General features: G+C 34.7%; 1 protein-coding gene across 5 annotated transcripts in view; it reads right to left on the bottom strand.

Moving 5' to 3' along the window:
* Window positions 1-24514, bottom strand: part of Phf14 (PHD finger protein 14) — a 150586-nt gene that overhangs the window by 20242 nt on the left and 105830 nt on the right. For 2 of the 5 annotated variants that reach the window (XM_069996581.1, XM_069996578.1), the window contains exons 17-18: window positions 22999-23028; window positions 22111-22228 (exon numbers count right to left, since the gene is read on the bottom strand). In XM_069996581.1, coding sequence (XP_069852682.1) covers window positions 22111-22228; window positions 22999-23028 — 148 coding nt within the window. The remainder of the gene's footprint in view (window positions 1-22110; window positions 22229-22998; window positions 23029-24514) is intronic. The other 3 variants (XM_069996583.1, XM_069996580.1, XM_069996579.1) reach the window with 2 other exon arrangements.

The raw sequence follows: 24514 nt of genomic DNA, 5'->3' as shown, positions 1-24514 counted from the left end.
GAATCTTCTACTCCAGAAAAATGAGGAAACATACATATTTATTCTATATAAACAGAACAGACACAGATACAGATAAAAATGATCCATTATAAAATCCTGAATAATCACTATGTATACCACTATAAGAACACAAAAGGTCATTGAGTATTTCTGCTTCTTTAAACTCCTGGGTGGCTAAGGTTTTTAAGAAAATAAGAAACCACAGTTTTGTGTATTTGAGTAATATGTATTTGTGCTTCGTTAATTTCATTAATAACAAATTTAGCATTGTTGTACATAGGGTATTTAAAGAAAATTCAATAAAATTATTTGCACTTATGTCATCCCCCCACCCCCCCCAAAACCCTCAAAATATCAGAAAAACCTAACCTAAAAACTATTGAATCTTTCTGTTTAATTATTTGTAAGTGGCTGAATTTCTGGTATCTATTACCACTTACTATTTTACGGGTAATTAACTCTCATAATCTGATAATTTCAGAACATGTTAGCAATTGTTCTTTTTTTTTTCATTAAACTTTTTTTTTCTTTTGGAGTCTTGTTGTTGTTTTGTCAAATGTGGGGCTTGAACTCGGGGCCCAGGTGCTGTCCCTCAGTTTTTTTGCCCAAACCTAGCACACTACCACACTTGAGCCACAGTCTCACTTAAGAGTTTTCTGGTGGTTAATTGGAGTGAAGACTCTCACACCCAGGCTGGCTGAGATCTCAGCTTCCTGAGTAGCTAAGGTTACAGGGGTAAGACACCAACACCTGGCTTTATGAAGCAGTATTTTTTTTAACTCTGTTATACAATATAGCAAGAAAAAGTAGCATATAGGAATTAAAACATCTATATCAACAATGACATATAAAGTTTATAGGTCCTTCAAATAAACAAGTTATAATGAGGTCTTAAAAATGAGCTCAAAGCAAGGCAGCAGTGGCTCGTGCCTGTAATACTAGCTACTCTGTTACTCTGTACACTAAGATCTGAGGATCATGGTTCAAAGCCAGCCCACACAGGAAAGTCCGTGAGACTCTTATCTTCAATTAACCACCAGAAAACCAGAAGTGATGCTATGGTTCAAGTGGTAGAACATTCATCTTGCGCTAAGAGCTGAGAGACACCACCCAGGCCCAGAGTTCAAACCCCACAACTGACTGACCAAAAAAGAGAGAGAGAGAAAGAGCTCAAAAATGAATAATTAGAGATTCACATACTGCACTGATACAACATGAAACTAAAAACAAAGAATAAAATATGTATATGTGGGAGTCTTGTATCATATCATGCCTTAGATAAAATGCAAACTATAAAATAACACATGCAAGGAAAATTTCAAAGTAACATATTTCATATCAAACCAATTAGTTTTTTTCCTACTTTCTTTGCATACTAAAAATAAATAAAACCAACTGGCATAATCATGGAATTGGCACACTATTTGAAACTATGTAGTACTCTAAGAGCTTTAACTACAAATGTGTCATGAGCATTGGACATTAGGACTGTATTGGGGAAAAGACTTAGACACAGAAGGTCAGATCCATATCTGGGACTAACCACCCTTTATTATGGTTCAAACAACTCCTACACCTGCCCTTCTAAACTCTGAATTTCTTTCATTGTAGGGATGACCTTGAGGAAACCAAGATTGATTTAACTAGAGGATCCATAATTCACTTCTAGATTTAAATGATAAAATTCCTACTATACTAAAGAACTGAGCAATATAGTATTACTTGTATTTCTTCACATAAGCTTGGAGACTGTTCTGACAAAGAAATTTATTCTAACAAAGATAAAGGAGTTGGCCAGGAATGGCACAGCTACTAGGTGAAGAGTAGATACTCCAATCCAAGTACATCTCACAATAATCATCACACTCTTCACACAGTGAAATACATCATTTCAATTTTACCATGGCAAGAATCAAGAAACCCATTTTCTTTATAATTCTGCTTAAAGTTACTAAAATTCTTAGGACAATATTTGCCCTAGACATCTTAATTTGATTAAAGTCTTTTGGTCCATAGACTAAGTAAATATCTAGAAAAACAGAATAGCTTAGTTTCTTCCTAATATAATTTTACATTCAAACATACTTGTTTGTTCACATTCATCTTTAGCAAAGATATTCAGAGTATTTGCAGTGTACTTGGTGTAGTACAAATACATAAGAAGGATACATGCAATCTTGAAATTTCCTACACTTTCTAGGATCAAGTATGTTAGAATAAAGTGATAAAAGTAGCCTGCAAAGCAAAAAGGTCTAATACTGATTTTTCAGCTCACATAAATATGAGGAGCTCCAAGTCCTTTCAGCTTGCCTCTTGATAAGGATTAATCGTAATTAAAATGCTGACAGACCAGAACTATTTAGCAGCCGCTCTACCACAATGGCATATAATAAGCTTTGGCACTGTGGAAGTCACAACAGCTGCTAATGTATCCAGACTTTGCACTGACCTTAATGTGATGAAAAATGAAGGATTTCAATTGAAATAGAAGAAAGGAAATCACCTCTGATCTTACAAAGAAACATTTAAGCTACTACTAACTACTATATTATTTATATAAAACAACATCTTAACTATTTCTGCCATTCTGTCTGTGTTTTTATTTATATCAGTTGCCTTTAACAAGACATCTTTCAATGTACATAAGTTAATTCTTTATCAGTTTTTACACATCATCTTTTCCCTTGTTTTTACACATCATCTTTTCCCTTGATCGGCCAGCTGAAAATTATATAAGCTATAAATTAGGTTTAAACAAGCTCTGAATCAGGTTGGAACTGGTTTTCAAATTAAAGAGCCTTCAATACATTACAAGGTGCTGTCATTTTATTACCCCAATCAATTCTGTATGGCCTGAGGTGAAAAGAAAATGATTTCTGTCTTCATTTGCAATGGGTTTATCTCCTACAGCAGGCTCTGAAAACATAACTGCCGCAATGAATCGAAAGCTGAAGTTACATTTAGCACTGCTAGTAATACTGGACTCTCTGTGGCAAGAACAGAAACATTTCTGTGAAAAATATATGAAAGTGAATACTAGGTTAAACAAATTTAAAATAAGGAGCATTTCCAATAATCATAGTTAGTTATTAAGATGATTTTAAATAAAAGCACAATGTATGTACTATTCTCAGTGCTTCAGAGGTATTAATTAAACTTGATGATAAATAGATAGGTAGGTAGAGTTCAAACAAATCTTTTTGTTTGTTTATTGTTGTTAATGTTTTGTCTTTCCTTTTTTGGTACAGAGGATAAAACCCAGGACATTGCACTTGCTTTGCTAGTGAGCTACAACGCTATCAACCCTCCACCCCTACCCACCTTCACAAAACTTTTAAGTGGGACTTAGACTAATTTAAGACAGGTTTTCAATTTTGACTCCTGACACAGTAAGGAGAGAAACAAATCCCCTTTCCTAGGCACTGGTAATCTAGACACAAAAAAGGTAAGTAGTAAGTCTAGCTTGTCACTTCCTCTTCCTATTTAGTACCTCCAACTCAAGTAATTGATGTAAGTAAATTCTTCACTCTATTACTTGATCCAGGTGACTCTTTATACAAAAAAAAAAAAAAAAAAAAAAAAAAAAAAAAAAAAAAAAAACCAAAAAACTGGCTGGGAGCTGGGAGCTTACGCCTGTAATCCTAAGTACTCAGGAGGCAGCCAGTCCAGGGAGAAAAGTCCATCAGAGTCCTATCTCCAATAAACCACTAGAAAAACTGGAAGTGGCGCTGTGGCTCAAGTGGTAGCCTTGAGCTGAAGAGTGCAGGGACAGTGCCCAAGCCCCACAATCAACAACAAACAAACACCCTCCATATTTCAAAATTATTTCAAAAACACATCTATTATTAAAACATTTTATTTGTTTTTGTATAATTGATAAACAGAGGGGTTAAATGAATCAGGTACGATCAGTACAGTTCTTGCCTCCCCTTCTGTCATTCTCTCCCAATCTTTCCCTCCAGTCCCCACCCAGAAGATATCCAGTTCATTTTCCACATGTCTAGTGAGTATCACTGTTGTCTTTGTTCTTTTTTGTTCCACCTTTTATGTGTCCTCCCCTACCCTCCCAAATAAGTACAAACTAACAAACAAGACAAAGGGAAAAGAAAACAAAAGTAGCAACAATGTCAACTAAAGAATGTCTCTTGTTTCCTTTCCTTGGAGTTCATTTCATAAACTATTGAGCCTTTTTGTCCACCACTCCCATGCATAGCCTCCTTTGGCCTCTGCATGTTAATGACTAGTGTTCTATATAATTTATCATGTCCTAATGTTATTTATTTTAGTCATTCAGTGTGTTTACTTGTAGATTTATAGGCACATTCTAGTTACCACAAATAAGGGAAACCATGCACAATGTTTCTTTGGCTCTGGCTTACTTCAAAGACTTCTAGGCACAGAATGAAATTTAACAAAGATCCAGAATCACAACAAATCAAAGAAAGGCTGAATGAATGGGATTGTATCAAACTGAAGAGCTTCTGCTTAGCAAAGGACATAGCTAGCAAGATAAATAGCCCACAGAATGGGAGGAAATCTTCACTAGCTATACATCAGACAAGGGCCTCATATCTAAATACTTAAAACTCAAAAAATTAAACTACCAAAAATTAAACCCTCAGTACTCAACAAACCACTCAATAAATGGGCTAAAGACTTAAAGAGAGATTTCCCTAAAAAGGAAATAAGAATGGCCAATAGACACATGAAGAAGTGTTCAACACCTCTGTCCATAAAAGAAATGCAAATCAAAACACTGAGATAACACCTCATCCCAGTTAGAATGGCCACTATCAGGAAAACTAACAATAACAGATGCTGGCAGGGATTTAGCTAAAGGGAATCCTATTACAATATTGGTGGGAATGCAAACTTGTTATTAAAACATTTCTAACAGTATAATTTGTTTTAGAAAGTAAGTACTCAGAAAGATTATCTTCTTGACAAGATGTGGGCAATGGAACAATGTTAGTGTTTGCCTTTGGAAGATGGAATCCAAGTGAAAAATCAGTAAGTCTTTAGGTAGCTGTAGATTTTAAAGTAAGAGTACTACTCTGAATGACACACCTATTATAAAGAAGAATCTTTCCTTCAGAAGTCCTCTAAAGATAAACCTTTTCTTCCCTCTTCTGATGTTTAACATCTAAGGAACTTCAACATCTTCACAAAGAACTTCAGTGGCTTGTGGTATCAAATCTATCAACCTTTATGATACAATCCTATTAAAATGTGTATATATATATTTAGGGGCAAGAATTTTTTTATTCTGGTAGAATTATTTATTATTTATTACATGTAGAATGAATGTGCTTCTTAGGAATAAACCACAGACTTCATTCAATAACTGATGAGACTCATTGTAGACACATCACAGGTCCCTCAAGAAAAGGAAAGTATCTGTATTAATGAAAGGGCTACTGCTTCTTCTAAAGTTATGTGTAGAAAAAATATAAAATATTCATATTGTCAGGTCAGTTTCACACATCTAGAACTTCTAAGTATTATTAATTCTAGAGGAAAAAACATTTTTTCTAATTAAAAAGCTAAAATTTCTGTTCAAAAATATCTAGTATGAGCAACAATTATTAAATATTAATAGAAATGAACTAGGAAAACTAGACAGGAAGACAAGTACTCTAAAATTATCTGCTGAACATGTATTTTCATATAGTGTTTATTCCTGGACTTTTTTTTTGATCATGGCTGGCAGAAATTTATGCTCCACATACCTTCGGTGCTTCAACAAACAGCCTTAGGCCTAGAAAGCAAAAATCAGAAATATGCCACATACACTGTCTTTCAGAAAAATAAAGGCTTAAAAATAATTTTAAGTTGGGCACTGTTATCTCACACCTATAATCCTAGCTATTCAGGAGGCTAAGATCTGAGGATTGTGCTTTGAAGCCAGTCTGGACAGTAAAGTCCGTGGGATTATCATCTCTAATTAACCACCAAAAAACTGTCCTAATGACAGTGGGGAAACTAGGACTTACACTGGATGCTCTTATTTGGATGTAGTTTATACTCCAAGGATTCACATAAAGGAGGCCTCTTGCTTTTGAGTGATTGTACTGATGTGGTAGGATTTTGTGTGTGTACAGATTGTGAGGGTTGAACTCAGGGACTCATGCTCTTGCTCACCTATTTCACTCACAGTTCAGGCTCTACCACCTGAGTTATGCCTCTATTTCAGGCTTTTGGGTGGTGAACTGGAGATAAGATTCACTCAGATTTTTTCATGGAAGGCTGCCTCTGAACTGTGATGCTCAGACCTTAGCCTCTGAGTAGTTAAGATTATAGGCCTGAGCTATCTGTGGTGGAATTCTTAAGAGGCATTATCTAGGAGAGGTCCTTAGGTCACTGTGAATACTGTCCTTGAAGGGAATTTGGGTATTTCTCATGAGGGTGTTTTTACAAAAGAGCATGCCTAACTTTTGAAGAAGTAGGGGGTTTTTTTGTTGTTGTTGCTGCTGTTTTTTTTTTCCTAGTGATTTCTCTAGCATGTGTGTCAACTGTCTGGAAACTATCTACAATGAGTCCCCACTAGAATCAGCCTCTGAAGTTTTCTTTTTGAAGTACCCTTCTGCAGGTATTTTGTTACAGTGGCAATAATAAATAAACTACTAAACTGGAACAGTTCACTTAAAAACAACTACAAACCTTGAAGAGGCTTTTTCTAAAAGAGCATTGAAAGAAGAGGAGGGAAAAAGAGAAAGGGAAGCTTGGGGGAGTAGGGATGGAAGGGGAGGAAGAGATGGAGAGGGAGAAAAAAAGAAAGGTAAGAAAAAAAAGTACCAGCAGCCAAAGTATAGGTGCAGAAGAGAAAGGAGTAACACTGTTTTGTTTCTGCAACAACAACAACAACAAAAAAAAATGGCAATGTAGAAAACATTTTGTTTGCTTGCCTGTTTTATTTTTAATTGAGAGGAGAAAAATAATGATGTGGTACCCTTTTCCTCACTGAAGAAACAAGATTATCTTTAAAAAGTGAACATTTTCTCCAGGAAATGGAAACAAGATTTTTCTTTGTGTTTTTTTCTTCTTATTCTTCTTTTCTTTTCTTGTTTTGTTTGTTCATTTATCTGTCTGGACGGCGGGGGGGCAGGGGACAATGTAAGAGGATACCAGAAATGGAAGGACAAAGGGTGAACAAATGCACCAGTGGTATTCACTAGACACTGTGTTAAAAATGAACTCTGCAACTTATGAATGGAGATGGAAGGGAAACTGGGAGAGAATGAGGGAAGGGGTGACATTGTTCAAAAAGAAATACAGAAATACATATTATCTGACTTACATAACTGTAACCTCTCTGCACATCACTTTCATAGTAACAATTAAAAAATAAAGTGAACATACTGACAATAAAACTAAAGACTTGAAATATGTGGCCAGCATTTGAATATCCATTACAAAATGCTAATGAAGAGTCAGCAAAAGACAGCAGGGAGACCAGGTTTAAATAAATACGCATGGATTTCTAGTAAACCTAACACCATAACTCCTCTAGTTACTAGTAGCCAAAATGACATATTCAAAGTAAACCAATGCAGCTAAAACCATGGAAACTGAAGATTCTGGTTTTGAAATAGCATATATTAAAATGTTAAGTCACAATCTTTTAACACAAAGGAGAACAAACAGATGAAGGATAGAGTGTTGAGAAGAGCTGAGGGCTGAGGGTGTAGAGGTACAAAATGTTTGAGAAGTGGCAAGTGATAAAAGAGAGGTAGAAGAAAGATCACAATCTGAGTCATGCTGATAGAGTACTTGACATTTTCTATTGTCTCTTTTTATCCTTAAAGTGAACTTGAAGTTTTTGTTTAAATGTGTCAGGTTCAGACTGCAAGATTTGTGTTTTTATATTGCTACCAGGGGTTTGAAAAATATAATCATACCTCCCCTATTTGGGAAGTTCTGATCTCAGGAAAACCTTTTACTGATAAAGGAACAAAAAAAAAAAAGTGATGGGCAAATATACAGAGCTTCAAGTTACCAAATGCTATTTGGAAATGCAAAATATGAGGGAGAAGAAGGAAGGAAGGAAGGAAGGAAGGTAGGAAGGAAGGGAGGGAGGAAGGAAGGGAGGAAAGGAGGGAGGGAGGGAGGGAGGGAGAGGGAGGAAGGGGGAGGGAGGCAGACAGGCAAAATTTGGAAATTTTGAAACTGTTAATTTCATAAACAAAGGAAGCTTATCTCACTGGAAAAGTCTGATATATATTTGGGAAAACTCAGAAAGAAAGAATAATTTTAAAAAAGAAAAGAATAATTAAGATGGTATTTACTATTCTTTTTAGCACATTCATTAAGCTTTAAAGACATTAAGAGTGACAATTCACAGAGGAATGAAGAACAAGGACAGTATAGCACTTCACCTTCTTATAAAAGACACAAAATGTTTTCTAAAAATACTTATTCCATTCATACTCCTACAATAACTTGTAATGGGGAAAAATTAATTATAATTAAGATAATAATTAGATAATAAGATAAATTTTAAACTGGGTTATTAAGCAATGGTTTGCTGTTGTGGATTATTGAAACTGCTTCATTAAATTAACAAAATGCAATAATGTTGAAATACATTATTCTCCTGAATGGTTATAATCAATCTGTACGTCTTGGAAACTTGTCCATTATTGTATCTAGTCATGTGAATTTATAAATATGAGTTCAGATGTAGAATGTAAAGAAAACTCTTATTTAAAATTGAGATGGCCCGCCCTTCTAGAACACAAAGTGAATGTATTGCTGACAAAAACGCCTTCATGCCTCTTGATCATCTCAAAGGGATTCTAAAAGTTTTTAACCTCTAGATGCCTACTCTAAAAGTATTTTCAAACCAATGAAGCAGATAATCATTTTAGCCATTATTGAAGGTACATTAAAAAAAAAAACTAACTCCTATAAAGTTTTAACACTACAACATAAACCTTTAAGAAACCTTCAGGAAAAGGAAAGAAAACATTAAAATAGGTTGTTTCTTAGGTGATCAGAGATTAGATTTAACACATGAATATAGCCAAAAGCAAAGAAATGACATATTTAATGTACTACAACTTATGGAAATCTGAAATCACAAAAGAAAGTGCCTAAGTTAAGTTAAAAGTAGAAATGGAAACAGCATAAGAACAGTGACCAGGGGGAGGCTGAGATCTGAGATCTGAGGGTGAGGACTGTAGCCAGCGAAGGCAAGAAAGCCCATGATACCGTTATGTCCAGTTAACTACCAACAAAAAGAACAAGTAAAAAGCCAGAGGTAGATCTGTGAGTTAAGTGGTAGGGCACTAGCTTTAAGCACTGAGTTCAAGCCCCAGGACCAGCACCAAAAACAACAAAAACAAAAAGAAAACAAAAGTTATACAAAGACTTCTACCTGCCAATGAGGGGGAAACTAATTTTTTTAATATTTTGTATATGAGGTAATAATTTCTGTTTAAAAGATAAAAACTATCGGTTTATAAAGATTAACACACCAGGCACCAGTGGCTTATGCCTGTAATCCTCGCTACTCAGAAGGCTGAGGATCATGATTCAAAGCCAGCCTGGGCAGGAAAGTCCATGAGAATCTTATATGCAATTAACCACCAGAAAACAAGAGGCACTATGGCTCAAATGGTAGAGTACTAGCCTTGAGCTGAAGAGCACATGGACAGTGCCCAGGCCCAGAGTTCAAGCCCCATGATCAACAAAAAAGTAATAATTAATTACTGAATTAATTTAAAAAAGATTAACACAAGTCTTAGCAAAACAGTGAGAGTCTAAGTGGTGCTGTATGTAGTACTGGCCTAAAGTATTCTATTAAAAGAGATTTTTATTGCAAAGGAATGTGGATAAGTGGGAACAAAATCAGAAGAAGAAAAAAAACAACTAGGTGCTTATTGTGGCTGATACTGTACAACTCAAAAGATATTAGACTACCTTTGCAAAGATGTTGAATGTGACCAGATTTAGTTTCTTTTTACAATACAGGTTTTCAAACAATTAATAACAAACATTGAACAGAAAATTTTGACCCAACTAAAATACAGCGTTTGGCCAAAGAAATTCATTTTTAGATCCCTTCTCCTTACCTCCATTTAGGCTCTGCTTGGTATACATAAGTCATCCTTGTTGTCAGGTAACACCAACCTTAACACAGATATGCATTTTACTGAATCCAGTAAAATTCACATCTATCTTTCATCATTTTAGGAGTACTTTTACTTAATTTATTTGTTTAGAACTAATCTCTACATGTTAGAAGGACCAAAGTAGATCCCACTTAATAATAAAGACATTTTCACTTTCCCTAAACTACTTGTGTTTATTTATAATGGAAGAGTCATCTGAGTTTCTACATTATGAAAATCTAAAATAGCTTTAGAATAAAATTCAAGCTGAGAATTTCTGTAATAGTTAATAGAACATATAATAATACATACTCAAATTTCAGTTTCCAAAATATAGGCTCTGAAATCAGGCAGATCTGGCTTTGAATCACTGTATACCACCTTTAGCACAAAAGATATCAAAAGAACAACTATCAATGGCTGCACTCCCTATTATGTGGGATGATACACTGCAAGTGCTTAGATAACAGTGGCACATAATAGTCCTCAATAAATGTTAGTTGCTATTATCTGTAGTAGCATGATGTTTTCTTATTTTATATATCTTCAGTAATTACACTGAGATTCAATCGCTAGTTATAAAATACACCATTTAAATTTTAGATTAGAAGGGAATATCTAACACCATGGAAAAGAGTAACTTATGTATGTAATTATGTAGAGGGAAACTATTGTCATAAAGTTCCCTCCACATGTTGTAACAGAAAGTATGACATAACTACAATTTTTTTTTTTTTTTTTTTTTTTTTTTTTTTGTCGGTTGTGGGGCCTGAACTCTGGGCCTGGGCTCTGTCCCTCAGCTCTTCAGCTCAAGGCTAGCGCTCTACCACTTGAGCCACAGCTCCACTTCCGGCTTTTTCTGCTTATGTGTTACTGAGGAATCAAATCCAGGGCCTCATGCATGCAAGGCAAGCACTCTACCACTGAGCTACCTTCCCAGCCCATGATTACAATTTTTTAAAAGTAGGTAGGACGCCAGGTGCTGTTGGTGCACACCTGTACTCCTAGCTACCTCAGGAGTCTGAGATCTGAGAACGGCAGTTCATAGCATGCCCAGGCAGGAAAAGTCCATGAGACTTTTATCCCCAATTAACCGCCAAAACTTGGAAGTGGAACTTTAGCTCAGTTGGTAGAGTACTGGCTTGAACCAAAAAAGCTTAGGGACAGGATCCAGGCCTTGAGTTCAAACCCTAAGAGAAGTACCAATCACACACACACACACACACACACACACACACACACACACACACACACACACGTGTAAATAGGGTATACCAACAAAATGAGAACATATTTAGGGCTACATATATAAATCACTATCCTATTACTCATACATATGAAAAACAGAGGATAGTAGCTTCTAAAAATACAACTTTCCTTACTGACATGTGAAGTTTTCCATTTATGTTCTAACAGGCTTTTCCCTGCAATTCAAATCCTGGCAATGGATTAAACAGTAAGTATTTTAATTTTTTGAATATCATGCCCTCTACTTATAAAATAATTTCACTGCTGTATGATCTTCTATGTGGTTCACAGAATACAATAACTCTATATTTAGTGTGAACTATGAATACTGTAGTATAAAAAGCACAAACTTTTTGCTAATAACATATAGCAAATTTAGAAAAAAAAAAGTGAAATAGTATGTTTTTTAAAGCTTAGAGAACAACAAATTCCCTGTACTTTCACTGCCTCTTTACAAAGAAATTAACACTGGATGATTTTTCTGCATGAAAAATTTAAATATCATTGTGTTCTATTTAATGTAAAATTCTGAAAAAAGAAAGGTTTTTACTTGATATATATTATATATATTTTTTCATATATAAAAAATTAAAGCAGAAAATTGCTCCTTGGATGACTGATCAAAAACATTTCCCAAAAAATTTCAAAGGAAAAAAAGAAAGAAAGAAAGCTGAGCAAGCCCTGATGCCTATCAATAAGTAAATTAAACAACAATAACAACAACAACAAAACATTTCCTATTTGGAAATCAGAACATTATCACTATTCTTCAACTTTTCTCTCAGGCTAAAATGATCATCATTTACTAAGGGCCTCTATTATGCCATGTTCTGCCATGAAACACTTTACATATGAACAATCAGAAGTTCACCAAACGGTAGCAACTTGCTGAAGGTCACACACATTGTAAATGGTCAGGATCTGATTGCTGTTAGTCTTTTTCAAACTCACAAAGCTTTTTGCTCTACACTACTTGGCATCTTTGACTTTCTATATAATTTACTCAATTTCTTACTATTATACAATATCTCAGTTTATAAGAACTCCATTAAGCCATGAGCCACTGGCTCATGCCTGAAATCTTAGCTACTCAGTAGTCTGAAACCTGAGGATAAGGTTAGAACCCAGCCAGGGCAGGAAAGTCCATGAGACTCTTATTGCTAATAAGTCACCCAGAAAAAGTCCAAAGTGGTACTATGGCTCAAATAGTAGAGCACTAGCCTTGAGCTGGTGGGACAGTGGAACAGTGCACTCTTGAGTGCAAGCCCCAGGACAGCACACACACACGTGCGCACACACACCCCTATCCTCCCACCCCAAAACAACCATTCTATGAATTTAATGTCAAATTTTTATGGAAAAAGAATTATTGTCATTTGAAGATACAAGCTACTTAAAATACATATCCTCATTTTAAAAAATGTCAAAAATAAATATATTAAAGCATATGTCCCTGGATAGAAATGTTCATGAAACTACTTTTCTTGTTTCCATATCTTGGAGTTCATTTCAATTAGCATTATCTTATATAGTCATACATAGCTATTGAGCAGTTGTGAGCATCTGCTAGGATTATCCCAGACATACACTAATTATTACAAATGAAGGAAATCAAAAATAAATAAATAAATGAGGGAAACCATGGAGCCTGTTTCTTTGGGTCTGGCTTACTTCATTTAATATGATTATTTCCAAGTATTTCCATTTCCTTATGAATGAGGTGGTGCAATTCTTTCTGATGGAAGCATTGAATTCATATAGATAGATAGATAGATAGATAGATAGATAGATAGATAGATAGATAGATAGATATAGATATAGATGTAAAACACATTTTCTTGATCCATCCATCTACTGAGGGGCAATCTTAGTTGGTTCCAAATCTTAGCTATGGCAAATAACAAACATCGTTTTGTTGGTAGCTTCAGTATGGCCTTGTTTGTGGTCATTTGTGGAAATGTACAAGAGTGGTATTGCTAGGTCACAGGGGAGATCTATGTGTAATTGAGTTACCTCCATACTGCTTTCCAGAGTGGTTGAACAAGTTTACATTCCCATCAACAGTGTAGGAGCTTTCCGTTTTGCCACATCTCCTCGAGCATCTGTTGTTATTAGATTTCTTGATAATGGCCATTCTGACTGGGGTAAGGCAGAATCTCAATGTGGTTTTTATATGCATTTCTTCTATGGCCAGAGATGTTGGGCATTTTTTTTTTCAGGTGTCTATTGGCCATTCTTATTTCTTCTTTAGAGAAGTCTCTCTTTAAGTCTATAGCCCACCTATTAATGAGACAGTTGTGTCTTTGAAAATTGTTTTTGGGGGATTTACTTTCTTGAATTCTAAGTATATTTTAGATATGAGGCTCTTATCTGTTGTATGGCTAGTGAAGATCTTCTCCCACTCTGTGGGCTTTCTATTGATCTTGCTAGCTATGTCTTTTGCCATGCAGAAGCTCTGCAATTTATACAATCCCATTTATTCAACCTTTCTTTGATATGTTTTGATGAAACCCCTTTTCAACCCATAACTGGGCTCAAGGGTGTTCACTTGTCCTTCCATACGATGTGGGATGGGATTAGGAGGAGTATGGTTGCTGGCCACCCGAGGCAGAAAAGTCCTGAAGACTGTCTCTTTAAAACAAACAAATTAGGAGAAAGCAAGGGAAGGAGTGACATTATCCAAAAAGAAATGAACTTACTATCTGACTTCAGTAACTGTAACCTCTCTGCACATCATACGCAATATGTATCATAATGTATTTTAATTGACAATATAAATCTTAATAATGTCTTATTAATATTAATAAAGAGCCTATTAAAACCAATGCTATTTAACATTTGATATGAGAACTCAAAAACTGTTCATTCTTTGAGCTTTCTTAAATTAAAGAAACCTGACAATTTAAGAGCAAGGACATAAACTTCTTAAAGAACAATATATGTTTAAAAAAAGAATTTATCACATATGTAGCTGTACACAATGATAATGAAATTAGAAAAACAACTTATTCTATCCATATATAAAGTATATGAAAATTTTTTGTTCTGATTCTTGAAATTAGGATTTAAGTCATTCAGGTACTTTTTCATGATTTTGGGGTACTTTATGTCAACTAGGACCAACAATGTCTTCACAGTGCACGTCTCCTTTACTCATGCTATGTATGTTTACATATGGGAATAACAACTTCATATATGTGCTATGTTCCACAATCCTTCTGTATTTTACAACATTATGATCTATAATACATATAATACATCTATAATACTATAATACTTGAAAAACTTTTTCAAGTACTGAGTGAATAATAAGGCTTTTAGAAGCTATAATACAATATTCTTTAGCATACCTCTCAAACTTTTGGTAGGTAACATCCTAAAATAATTTTTAAAAAACAAGAATATGAAATATGGTCTTAAACTAAAGGACATTGGGAAGTTGGTAACTCTGAAAGACATTCTATGTATAGCACCCCACTGTACTTTGATTAATTATCTCAGTTTTGATTTAGTTCATGTCACATATGGTATTCCACAGCATGCTATACAAAAACATCAGGACCACATGCCATCTAACTTACAAAATGTCTTGGTTTTTCAAGTTTGTAATTAAGTACAACTTAGAAATTCATTTAGTATTTTAATTCTGCATTATAATAGATGCATTTAGAAAGCACCTTAGGTTTTAAGAATATTCATTTCTCTGTAAGTATGAAACAAATAATAAATATCGACAAATTTTACGAAGTAGTTTTATTTTCAAAAAGATAAACAAGGAATGCCTGGCCAGTATTTACTGAAGTGCATGTTTCATGTACATATCAGTATATAGTTCTCGTGAAATTACCTCAGAATGTAGAACTCAATGTATCAGTCCTGATTCTAATTGTAATATAAAAAGTGGCCAAAAGAAAATCTTTTATGCTGACCACTGTTATTTAATAAAAAGTATTTCCTAAAAATAATTTTTAAAAGGTGTTTAGAATGATCAAGTAAAAAATAGCAATAATAGATGAAATAGTAATAGATAACAGATATTAATAGATGATAGATAATAAATTAGTTTGAAACACAAATGTTCTGCTTAGATAACATTACTCATAACAGTCTTTGGTTCTGGTTTTATTGTTCTTGTTGTTTTTAGGAAGGGTGTTTTATTTTGTTTTCGTGAGATGGGGTGTCACTCACTATTTGTCCTTCCTGGCCTTGATCCTCCTCCCACCTCATGAGGTTTAGCTTACATATATGCACCAGCTTACCTAACTTTCACTGTTTTAAAGAATATTAAATAAACACATACAATTAGTAGGGTTATTAATGGAAAATCATTACTAATATCCCAAAGTACTCAATCAGAAATTAAAAGATAAAAGGTATTAAACAAACACTTTATTTTCCACACAAAAATAAATAAATAAGGAGAACAATCAAATTATTATTTTTGGGGGGGGGTCCGGTCGTGAGGCCTGAACTCTGGGCCTGGACACTGTCCCTCAGCTCTTCAGCTCAAGGCTAGCGCTCTACCACTTGAGCCACAGCGCCACTTCCGGCTTTTTTCTTTGCTTATGTGGTGCTGAGGAATCGAACCCAGGGCCTCATGCATGCAAGCAAGCGCTCTACCACTGAGCCACCTTCCCAGCCCCAAAGGAGAACAATCAAAAACAGACTATACTTCAACTGTCCAAATCAACTAGAAATCTGTGGCTTAACTGTATTTACCTGCAAACAAGAAATTCAAAGGTTCAGTTCAAAACTGTAACCATCATCAAGGACAACCACACCACAGATTGGATTTTCAGACTTTTAGCAAGTCTACTAATCACCACAGATTTGTTCCCCGGGATCTTAATGCAGAAAACTGTACTTCTGACTTTTACTTGTATGTGTCAGTAAAGGGGCAATGAAAAGCTCACTAAAGCTTACTAAAGCACAGTTTTCTTAGCTCTACCATTTGTTTTACTACAAGAGTACTGAATGAGGGCAGTTGCATGTGAAATTATTTATCTGTCAAACATGCAGAACTCAAAAAGTTAAAATTCACTCTAATATCACAAAAATCCCAGAGGTCAAATGAATAGTTAATGTATTTTTAAAAATATATGGGCTAGTTATATGCTTCAAATTTAAAAGAGCTTTAAAGGATAATTCATTCTAATTGCACATTTTTCATAAATCTTCACAATACATAAAATTCAGACATTCAATTTCCAATATTACCAGGTTTCAATTAAATGTGCTTGTTTAATGTATTGTGGCAAAATACTCCTTAGGGAGATAGTTCTGTTCAGTTCGTAAAGAGACAAAAGTTTTAGTGTCAGGGTACTTGAAATATATATATCACTGTTGTACACTGATTTAAAATTCTAATTAAAAATTCTAACACAAAATAGGCAAAATAAAATTAAAAACAATTAAATTATATTTCTCCTACTCAAGAGATTTCTAATACAAATGACTACGGAGAAATATCATTTGTCTCATACTTTGGTAATTCAAGAACATCTTACATAAGAGTTACATGGAATTTCTATTCATGTGAATCCACAATTTATTACTGCTCAAAATGTGCAGCATACTAGAAAGGGCAAATAAGAACAAACCAAAGGGAAATCTTCAAGTTAAGACAACTCATTTTGTACTACTCAGATAATGACCTGTCATATACATTATATGGCTTCCCATCAAATAGCTTAAACATGGGTGAAAAGATTGAACAGCAGTAACTGGCATGGTCTCCATAAAGCAGGTGATTTATGTTTAAGTCCCCACTGGTGCCTGTGAATATAAATGAGGTAAACAAAGCACTTTTTAAAGAAATATTTGTATGTTTTCACTTAAAACATGTCAAGATAAGTTATCTTCATTTGGGGTGTTTCAGTGGACAGAAGTTATTGAGATCTATGTGAAATTTGTCCAAGAAAAAAACTAAATAATGAAGTGTTCTCTCTTTAAACAAATAATACAATACTAAGTTTACTTTATACCTTATATTTAATGCTAAAATGTCATGATGTTGACTTGACTTAGAGTATGTGCATTGTTATATATTTGTTTTTAAATTTTTTGGAAGTTAATTTTTAGTTTTCGAATGTTGTTAATAAATGTTTGTAAATTTTATAAAATTATAAATTTTTATAAGTAAAATATGGCTATGGATGATAACTCATAAAATCACCAATGGACCATGTAAAATATATAAATGCCCACCCTCATTCTCCCTCTATACACCTTCTGAACATTTCAAACAGGTGTCTATCACATGAAGAAATGTTCAACATCCCTAGCCATAAAAGAAATGCAAATCAAAACAACATTGAGATATCACCTCACTCCAGTTAGAACAGCAAAAATCAAGAACTCTAACAACAAAGATGCTGGAGGGGATGTGGACAGAAAGGAACCTTACTTCATTGTTGGTGGGAATGTAAACTTGTTCAACCACTTTGGAAAGCAGTATGGAGGTTCCTCAAAAGACTTCACATAGATCTCCCCTATGATCCAGCAATCCCACTTTTGGGCATTTACCCAAATGTTTACAAACAAGACCACACTAAAGCTACCAGCACAACTATGTTTATTGCAGCATTATTTACCATAGCTAAGACATGGAACCAACCCAGATGCCCCTCAGTAGATGAATGAATCAAGAAAATGTGGTATATATACACAATGGAATTCTATGCCTCCATCAGAAAGAATGACATTGCCCCATTTGTTAGGAAATGGAAAGGTTTGGAAAAAATTATATTAAGTGAAGTAAGCCAGGCCCAAAGAAGCATAGGTCCCATGGTTTCCCTTATTTGCAATATCTAGTATAGGTATGAGTCAAGCGGAAAAGGTCAGATAATGTGATGTTAGGAAAATGAACGTTTAAATATGTATTTTAATGTTTTCGTCTCTTTCATGCATGTGTTTATAACTCATTTATAAGATTATCTCTTTGTTGCTTTGTATGTCCCTCCCCCACAGTGTAACCCCCGCTTTCACTATATTTGATGTCAGTATAACATGTGGAGGAGATGGGGACAAACAAGTCGTTTAAGGATTCAGGTGGACCTGTTGCAACAATGAGAAGTACAAAATGTCATGTCAAAACCAGCTTTACAATGTCGGTGTGGGGGGGGAGGGGGGTATGATTGGGTGGGGGGAGGGGGGAGGCTGGGAAGGGAGGTGAAGGGTAAACAAAGGAGGAGGCCGCAATGCTTGGTAAGAAATGTATGCATTATCCTGCCCATGTAATTGTAACCCCTCTGTACAGTATGTTCTCAAATAAAATAAAATTAAAAAAAAAAACAGGTGTCTATATGATGAACAGGTAGCATATAACAAGAAACTGTTTCTAGATGAGGTAAGTAAACATTTAAGAATAGATGTTCATGGAAACTAGAGCCAGTCTTCTGTCAGAGGAGTTACAAAGATAAAAGGGGAGAAAATAAATCTTTCTCCAGTATCTAAAACGGCAAGTATAAACATAAACATGTATGCATATGAATCTACCTGCATACGTCTAGTCCTTATCTTCATCTACTAAGAAACATCATTTAGGCCAGCCACCAGTGGCTCATGCCTGTAAAACTAGTTATTCAGGAAGCTGAAATCTGAGGATCAAGGTTCAACCCAGGCACAAATGTCCCCGTGGGACTCTTCTATTAACCACTCAAAAACTAGTAGTGGAGCTGTAGCTCAAAGTGGTAGAGAGGAAGCCTGGAGTAAAAGAACTCAGGGACAGCACTCAAGCCCTGAGTTCAAGCCCCACAACCACCAAAACAACCAACAAAAAAGGAACATCATTCTAGTATCAAACAGCTCAGCACACCTTGGTTTCCAAATGCTATTCTCTGTTAGGAAACCAAATTTCTTGGAAGAACATAAATGATTCCAAGAATAAGAACAAAAAAGTGTAAGTCAAGTCAGGAACGATTCCACCATTAAAATAAATAGTGATAATAATTGCTATAACCTATGAAATACAACAAAAAAGTAAAAATCTGATGAATTGGACATTTACATAATTTCATCTTTCTTTACCACAAATAACTTATTACAGAGATTATCAGAAAATTAGTCAATCAACAAATTTAAAAAGTTAGCAATTGTTAACAATCAAAATCACATATAGGTAAAATACACACAGCATTACATATGTAGCCAAAAATGTAAGCAAATAAACTTGTAGAGGGCCTCATCATTTTAATGAACAATAAAGTATATTTCAATGACATGATCTAAAGGGAATTTTATATTAAGCTTAATTCCTCTAATAACAAAAAATTGGCACTGAAGAAAGTAAGCAAGCTTTGTGTATATACTACTATAAACGTATAATTTTCACTGATTGGGGGGAGGGGCTTAGGAGCCTGAACCCATGCTCTCCCACTTGAACTTGAGCTATACCCCTAGCCCTTTTTAGTTAGTCTTTGTTTTGAGATACAGTCTCACAAACTTTGCCTGGGCTATCCTTGACCTCATAATCCTCCTAATTCTGCATCTGGAACAGCTGGGGTTACAATCCTGTGTGACTACGCCTGGCCTCCATTGTCTTTTTTAAAGAAGGACAATTTCATTAACCTGTTGATGATCACAATTGTCTTCATTCAAATGTACTCAATATTTCTGGTCAAAAAGTAAAGTATGGGGAAATCTGTGGGGAACACAGGTAGCAAAGATGGCCCTGAGAGGAAGTTGAGTGGGCAGAGCCGGATTTGTTTAGGTTCAATGTGTAAACAATTCATGGAAGCTTAGGTGCATGATCAGGTGTGGCCTTTCAGTGATTGGTTGGCTCCATTTCCTCCCTTCCCACGCAGTCTTTTGCTTTAAAAAGGGGATGCTCCGTGTTAATAAACGAGTTCCTGCTTGGTTTGACTCCCAGCTGTGTTTGACTGTCTCCCAGTCTAAGGGCTAAGGGAGGCTGGGGAAGGAGGCACTTCGCACTTACCTTTCCTCAGACCCCGTCCGTCCAAAGACCGAGGAAGACCCAACAGTAAAGAATCTTAACTATTTTTTCACAAAACTAGAGGTTTTCACAATTTAATAGTTGATTTAAAAGTTAATTTTTCTTTTCTTTTCTTTTTTGTTGGTCATGGGGCTTGAATTCTGGGCCTGGGCACTGTCTCTCAGCTCTTCAGCTCAAGGTGAGAACTCTACCACTTGAATCACAGCACCACTTCCAGTTTTCTGGTGGTTAATTGGAGATAAGAGTCTCATGGACTTTCCTGCCAGGGCTGGCTTTGAACCGTGATCCTCACATTCCAGCTTCCTGAGTAACTAGGATTACAGGCTTGAGCCACCAGTGCCCCAGCTTTTCTTTTTTCTTTTTTTAAAGGTACAAGACTAGAATTTAAACTCAGTACAATATGCTTTTGTGGCTAGTGCTCTACCAACTAAACAACTCTTCCAAACTCTATAGATTTATCATATGATAACTCCTTTTTCTCTTTAAAAAGACTTTATAGGAATATCCACAATATATTCTCTATATTTTAAGATAAATCATCTATAAAGTAAAATTAAATTTCACTTGTTAGTCTGCTAGCTAAGATAATTTCTCATGACTGACAACACAATTTTCCTGCCAGAATCCATTAGCAGAGAGTGACTTATGTCTGTTAGGACACTATTGAATATTTTACAATAATACAAAGGCTACACAAAACAGCTAAAATTCCAATGTGGAAATATATACCATTTATCAGAGTTTGAGGGCTTTTTTCCCCTTAATTAAGGGCAACAACATCACCATTAGAATATATATTTTAAACAATTATCATTCATATTCCAGTTGTTTTTAAAGTTATGAAGCTAAGGCTATGACAGGAAAAAAGTGACAGTGAATAGAACAAATCCTTTTTTTTTTTTTAAGACTTTTTGAGGTTTTTTTCTGGCTTTTTTATTTTTTGTTTGTTTATTTGTGGGGTAATGTGGGGTTTTTTGTTTTGTTTTTTATTGTGAAAATACCATGCAGAGGGGTTACAATTACATGAGCAAGGTAATGAGTACATTTCTTATCAAGCATTGTTGCTTCCTCCTTTGTTTCCCCTTCCCATCCCTTCCTGTCTTCCCTCCTTCCCCCCCACCCCCAGCCAAAGTTGTAAAGTTTGTTTTTTGACATAAGGTTTTGTACATCTCATTGCTGCAATGGGTCCACCTGTATCCCTATTTAAACAATTTGTTTTTTCCCTTACCTTCCACAAATTACATCAACATCAAATACAGTGAAAACAGGGGTTATACCGTGGGGGAGGGACATACAAAGCAACAAAGAAATCATCTTATAAATATGTTAGAAACAACAGCAAGAAAGAAAAACCATGAGTCCTTATCTTGGGGTTCATTTCACCTAACATCAATTTATCTGACCGTTTCTGTTTGTCTCAGACATATACTAGTTATACCTATGTTTCTTTGGTCTGCCTTGTCTTTTTAAAACATTGCATTGTCTCTAAGCAGCTGTACAAAGAGCTTTAATTCAGCATGTCAATTTAAGAAAAATGCATCTTGATCGATGTCACCCATTACATTAGTCTCCCCACCTTTCCCAGTCCCACCCTTCCCTTCAAGTTCCCTGGCTCCATTTTCATTTTTAAATATTGGCTATTAGGATTGTATTCTCCCACCCTTCCTCTCTTCATTCACCTAACCCTTCTTCTTCTCTTGACCTTACCCCCCCCCCACATACACACATACACACTTCTCGAGTTCTACCTTCCTGTTATTCTTTTTGTTAGACATCTTACAGAATTTTTTGCCTTACCTTGGAAGATGAAGAATCACATTCCTGACATATCCATCCATAGCCTGTTTGTTTAGGGGACTTTTTCAAGGGAGGATCCAAACAGCCAAAATGATAACAAAGTCTGCATTCATCACACCTGCAAGATAAACAGATTTATAGAATATCTAAATAATTGTAAAATATTTCAAAGGCAAAATACTATTGTATATTTACACTTCAACTGTTACTTCTACCCTTTGCTCATGATTATTAATATTTATGATAAAGACAAACTAAATCTGAAATAAATGTTTAGGGGAAATAATGAAACCATAATAAATTGGCAAAACAAGTTTCATTCAGAATATTTTGATATTAGAAATAAGGGCATATGAATAGATGTATATATATATATATAAAACATTTGCTCAAAACTAAGAACCATAACTATTTCAATTTTAAAATGAAAGAATTGTTTGTCCTTTAGACAGTTTGAAAACATTTACTAATATAACATATAAATAATTCAAGGTTAGTAATTCAAACTAATACATTGTAATTATTTTTAAAAGTTTTGGAACTTTACACATTTCTAAACTGCAATTGATGTCATATAATTTATGCCTTAATTCTCTCCTCCAGTTAGATTGTAAATGCACTTTCTAACTTTTATAGCATTCTAACAGCAAATGAATACAATCTTTCCATATTAAATAAGCAATTTTTTAAAATAACAGAACATTTAAGTTTACAAAGGGGTAAAAAAACACTCTGAGAATTTAAAGTTACTCTCAGTATTATCTGTCAAATTCTTTCTGCGCTTTTCATTTTTCAAAGTACTTCCTAGCATATTTGAAAACTTACTAGGAAATGTTTTGATAGTGCCGTGCCTCCTATAATGTACAAAATCTAAGAAAACTATCATACCTATTCTTCGTTTCAGACAATCTCATCCTGCTGACAATGAAGAAAAATGTGTATTATTTCAGTGTTGTGTAAAAAGAATTTTGCATCAATTGGAATAACAAGACCAAAAATTAACAACAAATAACAAAAATGTATAAACTTTATAGAAAGGATTATCTTCTCATTTTCTTTGTGCTTTCTTAAAAATTGGAAAATCATGCTTTCTTAAACAATCTATCAGATTCTTTATTACTCATTTATTAATGTAAAACTTTTTTAAAGTCAAAAAAACCAATAGAAATTTTATAAAACGTACATTTATCAACAGACTTTAAAAATCATCACAATAAAGAAAACTAGGAATCTACATTCTTACTAAAAATTTCTACCATGCTACAAAAGCCTAACCTCCCAAATAATAAAGAGATGCAGAAAATAAGCAACAGCCACATGATTCAGATAACAAATTTATGGCAAAAATTATGGCACAGCCATGTCATAGTTTTTCTCTCTATAATTCTTCCAACAACTAATTCACCTTTCAATAGCTAATATTTCAATTCCATTAAACCATGAGGACACAGACCTTCAGAAGATAAGCATTCTGGACTTTATGAGAAGGTTCATCTATCTACACAGCAAAGGTACACTTACTTCCTTCAAATATGGAAGCTATTATTTCAAAAATCTCTGATAAGAAACTTCACAAGGAACGCATTATTTGTTTCATTGAGGAGCTATATTAAATACAGCCCAATCTCTTTTGGTCACCTAAGGGCCATCAATGTGATGTACAGATAGATGTTCCTATGTATTTCTGTTAAGGTTGGATATTTAGTGCTTAAATTTAATCTGTTATTTGGTTGAATTTTTTTTTTTTTTTGGTCTTGAACTCAGGGCCTGAGCTCTGTCCCTGTGTTTCTTTTGCTCAAGGCTACCTCTCTACCATGTAAGCCACAGCACCACTTCTGGCTTTTTCTGTGTGGTTTACTGGAGATATGAGTTTCACAGCATTTTCTGCCTGAGCTGGCTTTGAACCATGATCCTCAGAAATCAGTCTCCTTAGTAACTAGGATTACAGGAATAAGCCACCAATGCCCAGCTTGGTTTGAATTCTACACAGTCCCCACTTGCTTGAAAACTACTAGCCATTACTTCCTGTATTTGTTTAGGTCTGATTGTCCTAACAATAACAGTTGACTCGAAATCAGACCACTAAAACTATTAAGATTATGTAAACAGACAGTATAAGGACAAGAAAATGATCATTTCTACTATGTTAAACACATGAATTCAATTTTGGTTGTCAACTATACTTTTTCCTTCACTGCAGGTTTTTAGGCAAAGTTTTACGATTCAGACTGCCAATGATACTAGTTATTGATTGATGAAGAGAGCAACAATATTAATATTTTTCTAGTTCCTACCAAATACAAACTAATCTGTATATTTACTTTAAAATAGCATACTAATTTAGAAATTATTATTTCTAGTATACAAACCAGGCAATGTAGAAATAAATCATAATTCATTATTC

The sequence above is a fragment of the Dipodomys merriami genome, unplaced genomic scaffold, assembly GCF_024711535.1.
Source record: "Dipodomys merriami isolate MVZ:Mamm:240054 unplaced genomic scaffold, mDipMer1.0.p SCAF_5, whole genome shotgun sequence".
Lineage (NCBI taxonomy): Eukaryota > Metazoa > Chordata > Mammalia > Rodentia > Heteromyidae > Dipodomys > Dipodomys merriami.
The sequence above is the reverse complement of the archived record's forward strand: the minus strand, read 5'-3'. Positions and strand labels throughout refer to the sequence as shown.